Genomic DNA, 19,490 nt, shown 5'->3' on the forward strand with positions numbered 1-19,490 from the left:
AATTGTAGTTTTAAAAAGAGAAACCTCTTACCTATAAGATGGATATAAGAAAGAAGCTGTGATGGGTTGTACCTCATATGTACCTTTGTTATTCTGGGAAGACTCACTTCTAGTTGTAGGGAAGTAATAATCTTAGGTTGGTACTCAAGGCTCTCCTAAGAGTCTTATCAGAAGCTGGTATATTGTGCTGTTTTAATAAGCAGGGTCCACAGGCTGCCTCTGTGCCACAGTGTCATTATAATATAGTTTAACTTGAATTTTAAAGCCATTTTGCAATATATGTTTTTCCCTTGCTGTGTCTTATTCAATGACTCTATCCTAAGGGGTGGCTACTCTTGAAGTATTTGTGAAACAGTGGCTCTCTGGCTCACCGAAAACCGAGTGAAGAGTCAAATTAGCTTCTCAGTTAGTAGAGATAATATTCCAACACAAGCTTTCACTAAAACCTGAATTTCCAGAATGTTTTGAAACCTTTGTGAAAAATTGCAACATTTTAACCTCCGTTTTCTGGTACATTTTCCTTACCATGTTATTAAATCTTGAAAATCTAACTTAAGCATTGCACTGAACAATACATATTGTTTTGTTTATTTTTATCATCTTCTTGACACCTTCCCCTACCCTGCCTCTCCCTCGTAAGTGGGTGACAAAGCTTTTTATATTTTCTCTCTTGTGAAAGACTTAATTATGATTTTCAGACTTCTGTTCTCTTTTTTTACATTTGTTTGTCTAAAGATCCAGTAGGATAGATATCCTCATAAAATAAAAGAGAGTATATCATTCAATGAAAAAAGTTATAGGTTCTGGGAAGACTTTTAAAAATTCGAGATTTTCCACTTAGTTTTAATTTACAATAATTGATAACTGACGTCTTGTTTTGCCATGTTTTTAAAAAGACATATAGAAAAAGGGAAAAAACATGACTCATATGGTCGAGGTACAGATCCAGATGTCATAACATTTTCAGTATTTGAGTGACTTGAAAACCGTGGATCCATAGCACATTAAAATGCTTTCTCAGAAAAAAGGAAGAAAGACAATCTGACCAGGTCAGGTTTCAGAGCTGCTGCATGAGCATCGCCTGGCTAAGTGTCATGGATAACCTACAAAACTTAACAAAGCTAGTAAGAAATGAGTGTGTCTGATGTCTTCTGCTGGCTTTTCACAAGTGCTGTAAATTTTTTTTATAAATAAAAGCTGTGAATATATACATACAAATTATAAGTATTTCCCCTTTTTTATTTTTGAAAATCAAAAAGCTCTGGTTGAGGGTGTATTGGGTAAAAATTATTATGAAGACAATTGTTTACTTACAGACTCAGGATACTAAAAGAAAAATTTAAGAATGTATTCTAAGATACTGAAGTTGAAATCACTAGTCATAGGTTTTGAACAATTTTTTTGCACATTTATAATGAATGGGTAAACCAAGAACTAGCTAAAGTATATGTAGTGTTCGAACTTCAAAGAAAACAGGTAATAATTTTGTTAAATATCTTACATTCTGTTATGCTTGACAAGAAAATTTCATATCGGTTTCCTGTCTTGATTTTTTAAAAAAATCAGCATACAGTTCCACCAAAGATTTATAATGAATTTCTTAAGCTGATCCTCTACAGAACGTACTTTTCCTTCTTCTTCCAAAACAAACAGATGAACAAAAAAAGCAAGGCTGCTCTAATTTGTATATGAAATGATCAGGGCAGAATTAATATCTCAACTCTCCTCATAATTTCCCCCTGCTAGTTCTAAATGAGATAATACATTTCAGGAGCAGGACTTTTAGTCACTCTTCTGAGTCTCTGATAATACAGTTTTACTATGGTTTACATCAATTATAGTCTTCCATTTTGTTATAAGGAATTGTAGATCATACATCCTCATATCAAACTTAGGAAGGTTTGTTACAGGCCAGTAGGAAAATCCAAGCTAAGTAAAAAGGGTTTTTGACTCTTAGGATTCTTTTTTTTTTTTCAGGTTAATTATATTTTTGTATTCCTTTTCAAGTTAGGTGGTTCATGCTTTTTTTGTTGTCTTCCATAGCTTATAATATTAATAATTTAATGGGTTACTACTTAGGTGGTTTGAGATCCTTTATTGTAGATTTTCTGTCATATCCAAATTCTCTTGATAAAATGCCTCACCAAGTCTTAAAATTCAACTGGGGAAATAACACAAGAGCAACCCATTGTTGTGTGGGTGAAAACCCAAGTTTTGTGGTACAGTTGGCAATCTCTGTTTCATCATAGAGAAGATGACAGTGAGAGAATTCATTATGTCTGCAGTCATCTGAGAGTTTCAGTTATACCTGTATGTCATAACCTGAGGTAGTGATAATCCTGAGAAATGCAAAGAATTGCAGGAAGCTATGGACTGCTATTAAGTTATGAATGCTTTACAAAGAGAATTTTATAAGCTTGGCTTAATAAATCATACCTAATTGCTTAGAGATTTAGATAAGTAACCCAGTAGCCTGACTCAATGTTTCAATGTTTTACTAACAGCTACTTCTAAATATGGTCCGAGGATTTTGAAATTGTCCTTTCTATTCATATTTTTTCAATGAATGAGAAAAATACTTATTTTTCTCAACTGTCGAATTATTTCTTGTAATATTTTGTAATAGTAATACAAAATTCATAAAAGATTTTGCATTCATTATAATTCATAATTCATAAAATAAGATGCATAATCTTTGTACCTGTTAAACTGTAATTAGGAATTATCACTAAAATCCTAGCCAGGACCTTATTCTAATCTAGAACATATGTGCAATTGTCCTGGTTCATTTTTACACAAGACCCAGTGCAAGTAATGTCTTAGTAGGCAAAAAACTCTAAGCTTGTATTTAGAACACTTATATGTCTGAATAATAAAGTTGTGAATGGCCCCCCTTCTCTATTTATATATACACACACACATACATATATACATACATACATATACACACACATACACACACACAGATCCCTTAAGGCAAAAGGTGATTGCATCACTAATTTATAGTCTTTCAAAGGCTGCTCTGTGAAAAAGGTGGAAAGTATTGAACCAGCCAGTATTTTTTTTTTAACCTGGTTATTCTGCTCAAAGTAAAAAAGAGATCACTTGAGACACTGCATTTATTTTTTGTGAGTGGAGAAATAAAGGTTATCTTTATCGAGTGTCCCTCTAAAACTAGCTCCATAACACTAAAGACAAAACATGGGAGTGGCTAATATGTATTGGTATGAAGACACTCTACTAAGTGTTTTTATACTGTTTCAGCATTTGTAAGATTAGGTCTCTGCAGAAAGCTGCCTTGGTTGTCCTCTACCACACAGCTTTTTACACTCCAAGAGCTGCTCTTGGGGTTTTCTTTTTTGAAGCTGTTTTGGCACTAATTCCTCTTGGTGATGACTCATAAAACAAATGTTGTTTTTCACATAGTTCCTGAAAGAGAAAGAGGCACTAGTGAAAATATCATCTTAGTTTACAGGACTTGAGAAAAAAAATGTACAGGCTATTATTTTTAAATCGCCCAATAAACCAGACCTTTGGTCAACCTCATGCTTATAGTCCCAATAAACCAGACCTTTGGTCAACCTCATGCTTATAGTGAGTAGATAGGGTGTCTTCTCAGAACACAGGACTTTTCTGTATGCAGAGGAGGATTCCAAGGATAGCATTTCATCGAGCTAATGGAGGTCACATCCCTATTTTTTTTCCATTTCTCAGACTCTGCCACTACGCCCTCTATTTACATAGTCTGATTTCTGAGTTATCTGTTCCTGCATTAAGTTCTTTTCTATGGGATTTTTCCCCTCAGCATACAAATATGCTCTAGTATCGTATATTTATTAAAAAAGAGAGAAGGCCATCATCGAAACTCTCTCTCCTTTCAAATATCTTTTCTTGGCATTTAACCAGTTAATCAAGTGGTCATAAAATGCCTGGTGGTGTGGTAGATGCTCTGGATAGAGAGTATAGAAGTATGCCTGTTTTCAAGGTGCTTACATTTGAATAGAGGGGATAAAAACAGAAGCATATAATTTCAAGTAGAAGTGATGAGAAAAACAAGGAAAGGGAAAAAGAATGACTTAGTTGGGGGCGGAGGTACTATATCATACTGCTGGCATCTCTAAAGAGGTGCCATTTGATCAGAAACCATGAAGAGGCCATGAAATTGGCACCATGTGAAGAATTCCAAGTAAAGTACTATGCTTATAGAATGACCAGCATGGCTAAAGCATGGCAAGTATATGGATGGAAAATGGGATCAAAAGACCTTTTTTTTTTTTTTTTTTTTTTGATAGGGAAAAAACCATGCCAAGTTTCTGTGCTGTTGAGAAGTAGAGATGGAGCAGAGAGGTAAATATGGATAATGAATTGGAGAATGTCCTGAGGATGGGAAGGGAAGATGGTGTGAAGTGTTTGGCCTCACATAGGAATGATGGAGTTGAGAGAACCTGGAGGAATGGTGGTGTGTTGGATATAAATACGGATGTGTGGGTTGATGTAGAAGATTATGGAAGTTCCCTTCTGATTGAGCCTATTTTCTCAATGTCAGAAGCAAGGCCATCAGCAGGGGTGAGGAGAGCGGAGAGGTAGGGAAGTTTCCAGAGACAAGTGGTATTGAGGGCCACTGGAGGTCAGTGATCATGATTTTAAATGAGACCCAGCCCTATGCTTGTGTGCTTTCTCAGCCATGTTCAGCTGTGTGACTGACGACAGACTCGAACTTGGCATGCCTTAAAATGTAAATCAGATCATGTCATTCTCCTGCCTAAAATACTTTTGTAGCTTCCCATTGCACTTAAAATGAAATCCAAACTCACTTAGCCTGCAAACCCCTGCACACCGGTCTCTGCTGACTTTAAATGAATCTCAAAGATTACAGGCTCCTGATTTCTTCTCGTTCCTGGAACAAATCAAGTATGTTTCTGATTTAGCCTTTGCACTAGCTGTTCGTTACTTGGCCTGAATGCCCTTTGCTCCTCTGTCTTTGATTATCACCCAGACTTTATTTCAAATGCTACCTCTCAGAATAACCTTTTCAGATCACCCAATCACTATTTTATCAGTGCGTTTCATTCTTAAGGGATATTTGCTAACTGAAGAATGCTGTTGTAGCACCTACAATAGTGCCTAGCACATAATAGATGGTCAGTAAACATTTATTGAATAAATGAGTGTGTATGAATGAATGAAGGAATGGCCATATAAAATTAAGTGCTAAAAGTGGACAATAATCTAAGCCTGAGAACTAGCATATTTACAAAACTTCTAACTTGGGTTTCTCTGTTTCCAGCTAAACTGGGGAAAAGAATAAAAGTCACAGCTGAAATAGCACATGTGGCAAACGTCCCAGTTTGAGTTCGTAGCTGGCACAAGTTCAAAATAAAATCCTTTCAAATTACATGACTGCTGAAATCTTTTCTGACCTCTCAGCTGAGTCACTGTTTATTTTATAAGAAACTTAACAACCTTGGATGAATATTTGTTTTCTCAGGCTGGTAGGAATAGGAGTAAAAGAACCAAACTCCAAACCTGAGAGAGGAAAATGTTAAGAAATGCCTAGTATCAAAATTGAAGTTAATTGATATTATAAATAGTTTCCTTTTTCACACCTAAGCAAATCATTGGGAAATATACAGCAGAACCATTGGTTTCCTTGGCAACAAAAGTTGATCTATTCTTCCCTTAACTCCTAAATTCATAGACTCCCTTAGTGTCCTTCCTCAGTCTTCAAGCTAACTTAAGCTTCTGTGTGCTAGCAAGTTCCCTGGGCTTCAGCCACCCCACATTTACTTAGCTAGTTCGATAACTTGTCAATACCATTAGGTATTTTTTTATATATATATTTTTATCTCTGGTCTTTCCCTCCAGGGAACCTTGTTCAGCATGCATAATTTGCATTTTTTTTAATTGGTGATTCTAAGTCTGCATGTTTCTAACAGTTAAAATGTGATAGCTGAGTTGAACATATTTAAAGGGTTCTCCATTTTCATTTTAAAAATGTTTGCCAACCTGCTCCTTCAAGCTAAGATAAGCCCCAGGCTCTCTAGTGTTGCACAAATAGGAGTTTGGCAAGATTTCTGAAAGCAACTTTGTTTCCTGTCTGCCCTCAGTACTGGGCCTCCCCATAAGGATATATATACCCCTAGCAGATACTGGTACTGCTGCTATCAGTGGGTTTAAAATGCAGAATTATTTTGCCACCTCATATTTCGCGATCCTCCACGCCTATGCCCCTTTCTACTTTTGTTCTTCAATATCAGCCTCCCAGTATTCATAGCTTTTGGATCTCACCTAATTTGCAATTTATAACTTTCTTGGAGAGAGTCTAGATTTAAGTTTGAGTGATCTCATGACTCCAGAGTAACAGAAATGTGATTCTTGCAAAAACATTTCCTAATTCAGAGTTTCAGCTAATTTAGACATTCCTTTCTCACCCTAAATTCTTCTAACTGAATAGTATTGTTGAGTTTTAGATTACATGTCTTATTCTGGAGGTCCACTACATGGAAAGATGGGCTTTTCTTAAGTTTTCCCTTCGAATTTTCATTTGATTTGCAGTTTGATACATTCTGACAGCCCCATGTGAAAAACAGATCTAAAATGTCCTTAACTTATCCAGAACATTCTGCTTTCAAGTTAGACTTTCTAAGAAAGAGTGCAATAAGGAGTTAATAATAGAGTAGCCCCTTAACTTTCTTCAATTAATTTATTACCACTTTCTCCCTGCCTCAATTTCATGAGTGTTGCTCATGAGAATTTTAATAAATCTTTATTTTTAAAGGAATTTTGCTCCCCCAGCTAGTAGATGGGGAGCTCAAAAGTGTACATACACTTTTGGAGTTCCATAAAGCCAATGAGACTTAAGTCTGGGAACACTCACCAAACAGTCCCTTCCAAGGCCCACATAGTCTTGCCTAATTTTGAATTCATAGTTCGTATGATTTTTCTTAAACTGGGCATCACAAAACATGGATCTGCCCCTGCTTGTATACTATGTATTAAGGACCAAATCTACATCTCCAACATAAGATATTTCTTAACTCCGGCTCCCAATGTGCATTTGCTTTCTCTCTCCTCCGCTCGCATGCCACATGGGCACCTCACATACAGTCTCTCCAAACTGAACTCAGTGTTGTCCCTGTCCCTCCACCAGACTCCTGCCTCCCAAACCTGTCTTTCTCCTCCTCCAGGTCTTACTTCGGTGCAGGTCCCACTGTCTACTGGGTTCTCTAAGCTGGAGAGATCCCAATGCCCGCCGTTCCCTCAGCTGCCTTTTCCAGTCTCAGCGTGAGCCCTTAGGTTTTATTCCTGCACCTCGGCCAGCCCGTTTCCTGTCTGAGTCTTCCAACGGACTCCTCGTAGGTCTCCCACGTTCGGCGTCTCCCCTTCCCATTTCTCATAGTTTGCCAGAGTTTTCCTTCAAAAGTCTGGTTACTTTCCCCCTTTGCCTATCATTTGAAACATGACATACTGCCTTCAGGATAAAATCCAAATTCTTTACCAAGACAGACAAGGCCCTTCCTGACTGTGCTGTGTCCCGTGCTGCGGGCACACCGTTCCATCCCTGGCTCAGAACCTGTCCTGACACCTCACTGATGAGTGTGCCAGCCTCTCAAATCTTATCTCAGCCATAGGTAACATAAGTACTTTGCCTTAAAAGCTTATTCTTCAGTTTACTTATTTTTTTCTCAGTTTTTTTTTTTTTGTTTGTTTTTAATTGAAGAAATTACTTTCTTCCCCCTTCTACCTCCTCCCTCCCCTCTGGTAACCACTAGTCCATTGCATCTGAACCCTCCTCCGACTCTGACACAGTTCCCTGGGCCCAGGTAACTTTCAAGATTCTGCTTTGGCATGATCTCTTTCAGGAAGCTTTTATAGACGAATCCTCCAATATGTGCGTACTTTCCTTTGTGCTGTCCTACACAGCGTATTACAACGGGCTGTTTTCTTGTCTGCCTCCTAAAGTAAAGGAGCTATGGATTCTTTGTCTCCTATATCTTCAGTTCTTTTCCAGTACAGTGCCTGATACATAGTAGATGGTAAGTAAAGGGTTGAATAAATAATATCTGAAGCGGTGGAGAGGGAATACTATGGCATAGCCAATATGTCTCACTTATACTCTTCCCCCTCCCATTGCATAGAGTACAGATTAAATTATATCCTATGACCCCCAGGTCAAAACCTGTGTGGCCTATTCGATTATCCATGATCTAATCCCCACACACAATGAATTTAGCATTGGCCTTGTCCACAAGTTATTGAATTGAACAGTGGATACTTTTTAATCATCTCCTGGAAATCAATATGCACTGTAAAGCTAACATGAGAAAGATGATCAGCAGAGACCATTTCCGGGAACCAAGTCTATCAACATAGTTAAGGAGGTGAAACCACAAGAGTGTCAGCTAAGGCAATGTAGAAGACAGTGGGACTAGAATATATTGAAAATCCAGAACACTATCCAGCAGTGGAGGTACTCAGGGCTTCAAGGATGAAGATTTGAGTTTGCCCTTAAGGCATAAAGATATAGAGCTAAAGCTTCAAAGGTACCTATAATGTAGGAATAGGAGAAATGAGGTAAGAGACAGTGAGGTAGGAGGAAATAGAAGATTGTTTCATAGAAACTAAAACTGAATTTCAAGGAAGAGTGGGTGTGGTAGATGACATGGTAAATAGATAGATAGATGATGATGATAGATGATAGATAGATAGATAGATAGATAGATAGATAGATAGATAGATAGATAGAAATTCTTTATCCTTCATTCCACTAAGAAATTAAGTCAATTTCTACACCCCTTAAATCTGGACTGACCTTGGCACTTGTATCAAAGATAGAAAGTTGTGGAGTTGATAGAGTGTGACTCCCTTACATTCAGCCAATACCTATTGCTACCCATGTGAGTAGGGCCTCTTTGACCTTCCAGTCCACTGACCCTCCTGCCAATGAAATCATGTGAGTGAGTCCAAGTGAAACCAGCAGCAGCAGCAGATCATGAGCAACAGTAAATGATTATTTTAAGCTGCCGCATTAGGGGTAGTTTGGTATGCCTACATAATAAGTGATGTGAAACGAGCCACAGGGAAGGATAGGAAACGAAGGATCACCAACAGGTTTGGAAGACACTGGTGTCAGCATCTCAGTTGCAGAAAAGCCCTGAATCTGTCAGAAATGTTTCCAGTTTACAGGTGAATGCATCCAGTTATCAAGATCTGAGGTTATTAATTATTTGAATCATGTGTTTGTAATTAATAGTCTTGTTCACACTGTGCTTATCAAGAAATCCAATCATTTGGCTTCTACTTGCAAAGAGCCAGGCAATGTACCAGCCGGGCCAAGAGTATAGCCAGCCTTCTCGACAATTACATTTCTCTTTGTAAATGAATGTTTCATTTTCTTTTAAAAAAAAAAAAAAAAAAAAAAACACGACCTGGTCTGTATCAAAAATTAGCCCTACAAGTTGATAGTTAAGTTATTGCTTGAATTAAAAGTTTTTCTTCTTACTAAAGTGAAATGTCTTTAAAATGTAAACCATTTAAGAGTACATAAAGTAAAAAGTAAAAACATTTCACAATCCTGCTTACTGTACACCCTTTATAATAAACTAGGATCAACAGTTTGGGCTATATAAACATATATGCACACATTGATTCACATTTATTCTTCCTTCACATAAAAGGTGAAGAATCACTATGCCTACAGTTTCTTCAGCAATCATACATTTCTTTCCAGTGTCTAGAAAGTCTTTAGAAAGAAGTCATAAACTGTAAATGTATTTTCCTCCCATCATATTAAAACCCAAGAATGAGTCTCTCTACATTTCCAAGCACAAGGATTTAATCCCAGGACAGGAAGAAGTTCCCCTGCACGCCTGGGCCCTGCAGTCAACCCTTTCCCCAGGCCTCAGTTTTAGCAGTTAGAGCCGTGAGTTCTGCTACTGAAAGACAAGGGGAGTTTTTCACAGCCCACTTTTAGTTAAATTGCTTAAGCGATCTCTCCATGTGACATTTACTTAATCAGTTATCTGAATGTGTATTCATATAAGAAACTCTTGATCTCTCTTAAACTTACTTTGTGCCATCTCTGGAATAACTGTAGACATTTAAGCCCTAATTTTCCCCATCATCTTAGCCTTAACAAGTGTTTTAGGGCTTAGGGGGACTAGCCAGTGTGACAGAGAGGGAAGGAATGAAGCCCATGGTTCTAGCACAAAATGAGCCGGAAGCCAACCCAAACAAGAACAAAAAAGCCTTCCTGTTGTGGGGAAGCTAGGGAGGTGGGAGGGGTCATCAATCTATACTGAAAGAGCTTTGACAGGTTCACTTGTCAGAAAGCGCTGGTTATCCTAATTCCTTAGCTGGGTCACCCAAATGAAATACATGGCAGAGAAACTGGAATTACACTTTGAGATGTGGTTTTACACCTGAAGTGATATCCCAAAATAATTTCTGATATTATTATGATTTGGTTGTATATATAAAAACTGTATTTTTGACCAAAGAGTGCTGTTTGGAGAGTAATGCATATAATACTTACGCTTTTGCCATCTCCTTTGATATTTGTTCCAAAGAGCATCCCTTTGTCTCAGGTATAAACACAACAACAAACACCAGGGCAACGAGACTCATGATTGTATATATAAAGCACACCCATGGCAGGCCAATGAGATCTAAAAAGGCCGATAAATATTGGTTAGAAATGTTTTTTATGTTGCTTTGATCTCGCTTGTGGAAAGCTGCTTCTTAGCACATGTATAAAAACATGTATTTTCAAACATGCCAATAGTATCCAAGGAAACTGTAACTACAAATTTAAAATATTTCAGCCTCTGAAGTTTCATGTTTACAAACGATCCCAGCTTCCTCTGGTAAAATAAATAGTAGTCTTGTAACTATCACACTTTAAACCCAATGCCATCTTCTCGGTGAGCATGCTTTTCTTTTTCAAAATGGTAATATTTATGCCCATTGCAAAAAGAGAACCTGAAACCACACAGAAACATATAAAGCAGAAGGTAAGATAACTCTTTTATTTCCTCATGCCACAATTCCTCTCTTGGGAATCACTGCTATAACAGTTTGGTTTCTACTTAGTGGATGTTTTTTAACACATGTTTATATAGGTAGACTTTTCTTGGAACGAGCTCACTGTTCCTTACTTTGATTTGATTATATAATTTCATGCTGGCATTATTTTATTGTTTAATAGCTAGCAGCATATTTGTAGCGCTTCTTCCTGGATTCAGAGGGAAAACGCGATAATGGAGTGAAAGGCACTTACTTGGTTAGATGCACCCGCAAGAAGCAGGATGGATCTCATCAGCCCACCTAGTCTTTCTCCTGACTACTTCTAGCTGAAAGTACGGACCCTTTGTAGTTACTGACCAAGGTCAAGGCACGTTAACTGGTAAGAGATGGCCCAAGTGTACTTGAGCCTGCCATTTTTATTGTGCCACCCCAGGCTCAGCAGCAGAAAAGTGCAGTGTGGCAGGGAGTCGTGAGCAGGAAGCTGGCTCTTCGTGAACAGAGGCTCAGACCAACCAACCACAGGCTGAAACCGTGCAAGTGCCCTTCATAGCCACAAGTCATGACTGGTCATTCAGGAAATGCGACTGAACAGTTCCATAGGAGGCAGTTTTGTAAATGCAGTGTGGAAGGTGCTAAGCATCTTAACCACTTGTCAGTTGTGCCATCTGGAGAAGAGATGCAGGAAGAGGAAACAGCACTGCAGTTCTTCTGACAATTCTATTTTAACTCTGATTCCTCAGTGCTGTTTTTGCTGCTGGCACAGGTTTTTGCCCAGGTGAGTACTTAATAAAGTGCTCGTAGACTTCGTCTTTCTTCCCTATCTGGGGCATAAAACTAGAATACAGAGTGTGAAAGAAACCAAAAGATTGTCCCATGTTCTGTTTTGAGCACTTTCAGTCACAGGGGGCTCACCACTTCACGAAGATTCTCAATGCACAGTGAGCCGGCCCTATCTATTAAGAAAGGCACTCCTTACTAATTCCTAACCTCAAGTCTACCTTTCAGGAACTTTGGTTCAGAGGTTCTACTTTGTTCTCTGGATCAGCTCTCCCCATTCCTTCTTCATGACAGTTGTTTGACTATTTCAATGCACCACTATCCCTTCCCTAAACATCATCTCATCCAAGTCAAACATCCTGAACTGTTTTTTCACAGACTATAGGTCACATGCCCCTGCCACCAAGACTGCACGTGCTTGGCGGACACACTGCAACCCTCTTAAAACATTTAAACAACCCTAGTAAAAGATTTTACTCAGAGCTGAGTGCAATGCTGCAGCTGTATCCTGACCACAGCAGAGTAAGTTTGTCTCTCCGGAATACTGCATTTGTTGATACAGCTGAAATTGCACTAAAGATGTTTATGTCCCAGGGCTTGCTACCCTTATATCTCTTACTTGGAAAATTGATTTTTGAAAGTAAATATAGAACTTCAAACTTATCACAACTAAATGTCATCTACAGGTTTCAGATCATTGTAGGATTTTTTAAAGTTGATATGCTTTTCTGAAATTGGTTCTAAAAAGCCGTGCAGAACTTCTGAATCTTCTTTAGTTCATCCTCTGTATTAGCTATCCTTCCCAGAGATTTGTGTCATCTATTTTTGCCCCTTATCATTCTGTTTTTTCTTTTCTATTTCTCTTTCTCCATATAAACATCAGACAAGGTGTGTGTGTGTGTGCGTGTGTGTGTGTGTGCATATGCATGAGCATGTGTATATACATGTGTGTGAAGGTGAAGGGCACAGGTGTATGCGTGTGACCTAAGCAGGAGAAGTATGGTTGGTGTTCATGACAGTTCCTTTGTTTCCTTTAATTTTGGACTATTCCTAAAAATGTAGGAAGGACATAAACATTTGAAAATTTTATGTAAAAACTCAAATCATGGTTATTTAACAACTCTAAAGGTTCATTTCCCAAAAGTAAATGTGCTAAAAAAAAAAAAACGTGGGTGACAAGATTCAGAGATACCATATATAGATATATACTTTTCGAGTATACATCCACTTTTGAAAATTCATATATAACATATACACATTCACATTCTTCTAGTTGTCATAATTATTTTTATACTTTGAATCACAACCCAAATATATAACTTACAATCGATTGGTATGTCTCTTTTAATTTGTATGTTTTAATCTCCATTTCTCTCCCCCCAACACATACACACTTTACATTTTTAATGAAGAAACTGAGTCCTTGGTTTCACAGGCAGGATTTTGCCGATCGTCATCATGGCACATGACCTCTGCCCTTTGTGTTTCCTGTAAACTGCTATTTAGGTCTAGAGCCTTGAGGAGATTTAGATTTTCTTGTTTCTTTGTTTGCAAACTTTTTACAGGTCACGTATATATGTGTATATCTATTTTTAAAAAGGAAGAAAGAAAATTCAACTCCTTGGTCAGTTTTAGAGGATGCTGGGGAACCACCTCATTATTTCAAAAACTAGAAAATAAAGAGAAAGTTTCCAGCATTTATTTTTTCCTTTCTTATATGACCCATACTTTAAGGTAGGCAAATAGCTATTAGTTATGAGAAATTTCTTCTAATAGTTATAGAAGAAATAGTTGAAGAAGTAGTACGGATAAAATTTTAGAAGGAATGATAGAGTGAAAATAACGTATCTGGGAAATGATCTTTAAAAGAAACCCACGTGACAAAGTGGGAGACAAGCAAACAAGATGTGCCTCACGTGGCACGACACATGCCACCCCCGTGAAGGAGTCTGCAAACAAAGAAAGAAGAAAATCTAAATCTCAAGCCTGTAGATCTGAACTGCAGTTTACAGGAAACACAAAGGGCAGAAGATCATGCGCCAGGACCACGATCAGCAAAATCCCACCTAGGGAAAACTGAAACGAATGACTCAGTTTCTTCATTAAAAATACAAAGTTAGCGCAGAGGGGAGGAGAAATGGAAAGGAAGTCTATGAATTATAAGAGACATATAAATCAACTGTAAAGGATATATTTGGATTGTGATTCAAACAAATATAAAAAAAATAATTATAAGATGCCTGGAAGAACGTGAACACAGACTGGATAGTAATACCAAGGGATTATTATTAATATTTTTCAGGTATGATAATGATATTGTGGTTATAGGTTTGTTTTGTTTTGTTTTGTTTTTTGCATATTTTAAATTTATTTATTTTTATTATGGTAACATTGGTTAACGAAATCCAGTAAGGTTCAGGTGTACAATCCGAACGGTTTTTAAATATGATATCTTTCTGAGGTCCATGCTGAAATTCTACAGACAAAATGACATCCTATCTGGGAAAAGCAGGTTGGATTATAAAAGGATTAAGATTGACAACTGTTTAAATTGGATGGTAGGTACATCGGGGTCCTTGCCATTATCTTTACATTTGAATTTGTTTGAAAATGTCCACATAGAATGTTTTTTAGATGTGAGCGTGCTTCCCTAACATTTGTCCCAAGAGCACAAACACACTAGAGGAAAAAGACGTGTCCTTACCTGTCACAGTCAAAAACGTCAGAGACATGAGGAGGTTGATGCCCCAGTTCATGCTTGAAGTTAAAGCCATGGCTCGTCCTCTGATTCCTCCAGGGAAGATCTCACTGAGCACCAGCCAGGGCACTAGAAGAAAAGGCAGAGGTGGCGGGGAACAGCGGGACTCTCAGAAAGCCATTGAAACAGAAGGCTAGCCCCGATCTGTGCGGTTTGTGGTTGCAGATCAGGGCCATGTGCTTGCTCCTGACCTCCAGCCAAGTGAGAAAGGGTTGAGGAGAAACAGTGAGAGCCTGACAATGGTCCCTGGGAGTAGGGAGAGAGACTGGTATGTGACACAGGCCTGATAAATACAAATGGAAAGAGCAGTGACTGAAGCCACCTGCCAAGCACAGAACCTCGATGTCAGCCCCCTGCTCTATCTTCTCAGCCCTTTCATGTAATCTCCTTTGCCCCGACCTTGGAGAGGTCCAACATTATAGCTACTGAGTGGGTAGAAAATAAAGCTAGGAGGTGGAAGGAAGGAGGCAGCTGTTCTCACTTCTGCTTGGCTTCCTAGCCTGGGGCAAGTTAAGGGATTATACCAAACTAAACATTTCAGTTTCTGCAAGAAGACTCTTCTTGGCATGAAAACTGATCAGAAGACTTTTTATTATCTGAGAGTGACAAGAAACCTACCTGACAGGATTAGAAAGGGCAGTAGAGGAGTGAATTAGTTTGTCTCCTGCTCACAGACTATCAGACCAAGTTTGCCTAGTAAAACTGCTGCAAGTTCTTACAAGAGACTGAGCACTTCACAAACCTTATCTCATTTGATCTTCACAAAATTTTCCAAAACAAGAACTATTGCTATCCTTTTTTTCATAGGGGAGGCAACTGAGGTTTAAAGGAGTTCATAATTTATCAAGATCACAGGGCTCAAAGGTGGCAGAGGTGGCATTGATCCCTGGCAGTCAGTCTCCAGAACTCATGCTTTTTAATCATGGTGCTCTCTTAGTGGTGGCTCAGTAAATATTTGTTAATGTGTAATTAAATGTGGAGTACAAGCACCTTTGATTCTGAGGAAAGAAGGATTTAGGAGCTGCCCCTGCCCTGGCTTACTGCTGACAAAGTCACCTTGTGTTAGAAAGCCAGCATTTATATACAGACCAGAGGCATCATCCTAGACCAGAGAAGGCAGTGGGAGGAAGAAGGTAGCACTCAGGAAAGGGCCCCATCGGCCAGCAACCACTTGGACCACCTCTGAATCAAGCAGTCAACTATGCCTCTAATTTAACAATGCCTCTCATGACAGGACCACTCTCTGTAGGGAAAGCATCTATTCCTAGTAAATTTGCTGTTTGAAAGTAAGAAAATTAAATTATAGAAGAGGGCTGGAAAACATGTTTTTCTTGATTATCTTCTCCAAGCAAATCTATATAGGGTTTCCTTTAGGGCCTGGAAGGTAATTATAACAAAAAGAACATGATTACTGTTGTTCTAATTGACGAGGAATTCAAAAATACAATTCACATTTTCCCCCTCCACTCCCTGCCCCAGAAGACGTTCACTAGATTCTTGCAGATTCTATCCCTGGAGACCAGTAAGATGATCAGGTAACTTTGTTTTGATCTTTGCAAATGGGGTATCTGGCTCTGAGTAGAATGATAGCTGTACAATTCTGGTGAAGCCTTCGTAATGACCTGTCCTTGGGCAAATACAATAAAAAATTATGCAAATCCAATTTTTTGAAGCTAAACAATGTATGCCTCAAACCAGTTCCACTCTGTACCTTCTTGCCATGAATATTTAACATGGGCTGGGATGTAGCAGACAGTCCCACACCTAGCCTTTGTCTCTAGCAGCTATGAGGAGGAGGTGGGGGAGGGGACACTTTTATTTTCTTTTAGTAAAAGAATTAGCACAGATTATCTCGATCTACTTCCATCACCACCTCACCACCTCTGAAACATTCTTCTTCCCCTCCCTACTTTTCATCATGATGACATTTTCAAATTATTTGGTGGGATTTTAGGAAAATTATTGCTGGGATCATCAGAGCCATGTTGGCCACAGAAGAGAATGAGCTGATGATGCTGTCATAGAAAATGGTGGGTCTTGCCTACAAAAAAAAAACGGGACAGTCGCACAAAGTACTAGTTACGAGAGCTCTGTCTGGTTTGCTTAAGAGTGCCAGAGATCCCCCACTGAAAGCCTGTTTGATGCATCAGCCAAGCCAAGTCCTTGGGAAGTTTAACCAGTCAGTGAGCAATGAGCTGAATATTGAAAGAGACTTCCCTCAGTCTCTGATGGAAACTTCTCAGGCAAATCTTGCACCTGACAGTTCAAAAGATAATGTATCATTACTGAAAGCTTCTGCTTCTTTTTTGATCTAATGGGAAGAGTTCAAAAATTGGTGCCTTGATTTATCTAAGAGACAAAATGAATGTTGCAAAAATTGACAGGTGTTTCAAGAAGGATAGTCCAACCTTTCAGATCTAGAGAGAGTGAAATAAAAAAAATTAAAATAGTATTTTGCAGCAAGATAAAACTAAGTGAAAGAATGAAGGTCTTTCCATGGCAGATTCAGGAGCAAGAGAGTGCCAGAATCTTATAGGCCTCTATATTCCCTGGAAATGAGCTGTGAATGCCCAAAGAAAGACCAGAGAAGCTCTACTTTAGTTCATAGGTTAGGAGGACAGGAAGATAAACCATCACCTGAGGATTTAATATATTGATATTTATAATGACAGGTGTAAGTTTTCTTAAAAGCACTGATGTTTTTTCTAATGAGATGGCCTTATTTCTCCTCCAAGGAAAATTAGGTTATTGCCACATGCCACAGTAAAGGAATGGTGGCTCTCTCTGGCTGTCCTCATTATCCTCTACCCTGATGAAAGATCTACTGGAGATTTTTTGTGCTATTTGCTTGTGAGAGCTCCACAGAGACTCAGAGATGTCATGAACTCATATAGTGAGTGCAGCTTAGCGAGCCCTGAACCCATTCTCTTTGACCCCCATCGTCCCAGGACAACCTCAGCAATATGTGCCTCTATAAATGCCAGTGTCTGCACTTGTCTTTAAGGCCTTCTCGGTGCTGCAAGGATTGAGGAAATTTTGGCTTTGATGGGAGGTAATTTCCCCAAAATATTGGAACTCATATTTCACGTGGTATTGTCACCAGGGCAGCCCGTCAGAACTTGCCTGATCCAGATTAATTTGGCAGACAGCGTTTATGGCTGCACACAGTATCTTAAAAAAATCGTGAAGGACAAATATGTCGAAGTGTTTCTGTGTACAGTGGAAGATATGGACTTAGGTTAATAGGGGCAGTCAATGGAAATGACTGAGCCCTGCCACGTGAAATTTGCCGTGTTCATCTCCTCCCTCCTCCGTGTTTCTGCCACTGTCACAGTTTTTTCCCACTGAGGCTGTCATTTCACTCCTTGTGCTTTCAGGTTTAAACTCTAGAGCTCTCCAGACATACTTTCCATTTGGCTTGCGCTCTTCCTGAACTACTGGCAGGCTAGCCCCAGGTTTGAAAGACTCACGAAGGTCTTGAAAATCTTAACACAGAACTCCTAGCAACTTTGGAGGAAGTTCCACACTCGGGCTGCAGAGTCGTCAACAACTTGATTTCCAAAGAAGCCAGTGTCCTATACTTTGTAGGAGTGAAGCCAAATAGTCTTAAAGTCATATGCAGAACAACTAGTTCTCCCACCGTAAAGGGATACTTAATATGTGACTTTGAAAGGGAATATGTCCATTTCTTTCAACCAGATGTTTAAATTCTGGCTTCATAATTTCCCTAAATGGGAAAATTATGTTTAAAAAATATACTCCACATAGACCACAATCTCCGACATCAATAATGATGTGGTAGTTTTAATTTATTTTTATTTTTATATCTTATATTCTCCCTTCTCTCAATCTCTTTAAATTTTGTTCACTCCTAGCTTTATAAAAGAAATACTTTATGTAAGAATATAATCTTGGGTTACTTAAATAACAAATTCAGACATTCCAGAGGGAATATCACTTACTTCTAGAATAACACGATACTTTTCTCTTCTTTAAATAGATGAAATGTATTGTTCTTAAGAATAATGAAAACAGATGGGGAGGTGAAGAAATTTTATAATAGTGGTGTCATTCAATTCTTTCAATTAACAACAGCAGCTATTTGTAATATCGGCTGATAACTTGATTAAGGTCATCCTTTAGTTTGCTGATGAAAAATTATTGGAAACATCTAGGTTTATAAAGGAATTTATTATCTAGTTATGAGAGTCATTTTTCTGCACCACACTTATGCCAGTATTTCCAGTTTTCTTTTTAATTAGTGTTCCTGAAGTTTTAATAATTTGCGACATGTATCATAATAAGATTTCTGTTGGGTAATAGGTATGTTTTCTTTTTAAGTGAGAGAACAGTTAGAACTAGGGAGAAGGGAAGGAGAAATTTTAGAAAACAGATTTTTTTTTTTTTTTGAAATCGAAGCTCTGGAAAGTGATATCATTTGAAATATCATAGAAGGAGTACTCTGGAAAGTGAATCCCTGGGAGTTTGCACATCCTAATTTGCAGAACACTGAACTAGAGTTCTAAATGTAAATCAAACAAACAAAAAAAAATGAAAGAGTTACAAGAATTAGTGTTTTCTGGTTGAGACTGTAACTTGAATGTCATATTTCAGATGTAATATTTTATGCTGTGCTTTTATGATTTATGTTTTAGACTTTAATCAGAAAAGTATTATAGTTTTCATAGTTGCAAATGTTCCTTGGAAAAATTCTTACCATTGAGTTCTGGGAAAACAATTAGCAACAAATGAAGGCTTGTGTTTATTAAGACAGCAGTAAAACCTCAGTCAGTTTCTTTGAAATCCTTACTGTCCAATATTCATAATTTTCAAAAGCATGGGACTATGGTTATGCTGCTGAACTGAAAAGAAAGTTAAACACCGATGTTTTATTTGAACAGTTGCTGATGGCAACAGAAGGGACGGTGTC

The 19,490-nt window shown here is 38.2% G+C and overlaps 1 protein-coding gene across 2 annotated transcripts in view; it reads right to left on the reverse strand.

Moving 5' to 3' along the window:
• Nucleotides 1–2,075: 2,075 nt before the first annotated feature.
• The window catches only part of SLC2A12 (solute carrier family 2 member 12), a 49,067-nt gene continuing 31,652 nt past the window's right edge, over nt 2,076–19,490 (reverse strand). Inside the window, exons 3-5 of one of the 2 annotated variants that reach the window (XM_016155670.2) lie at nt 14,507–14,629; nt 10,535–10,667; nt 2,076–3,429 (exon numbers count right to left, since the gene is read on the reverse strand). In XM_016155670.2, coding sequence (XP_016011156.1) covers nt 3,276–3,429; nt 10,535–10,667; nt 14,507–14,629 — 410 coding nt within the window. In that variant the 3' untranslated portion in view covers nt 2,076–3,275. The remainder of the gene's footprint in view (nt 3,430–10,534; nt 10,668–14,506; nt 14,630–19,490) is intronic. The other variant, XM_036221946.1, reaches the window with a different exon arrangement.

Source organism: Rousettus aegyptiacus, unplaced genomic scaffold (genome assembly GCF_014176215.1).
Source record: "Rousettus aegyptiacus isolate mRouAeg1 unplaced genomic scaffold, mRouAeg1.p scaffold_m13_p_1, whole genome shotgun sequence".
Taxonomy (NCBI): Eukaryota; Metazoa; Chordata; class Mammalia; order Chiroptera; family Pteropodidae; genus Rousettus; species Rousettus aegyptiacus.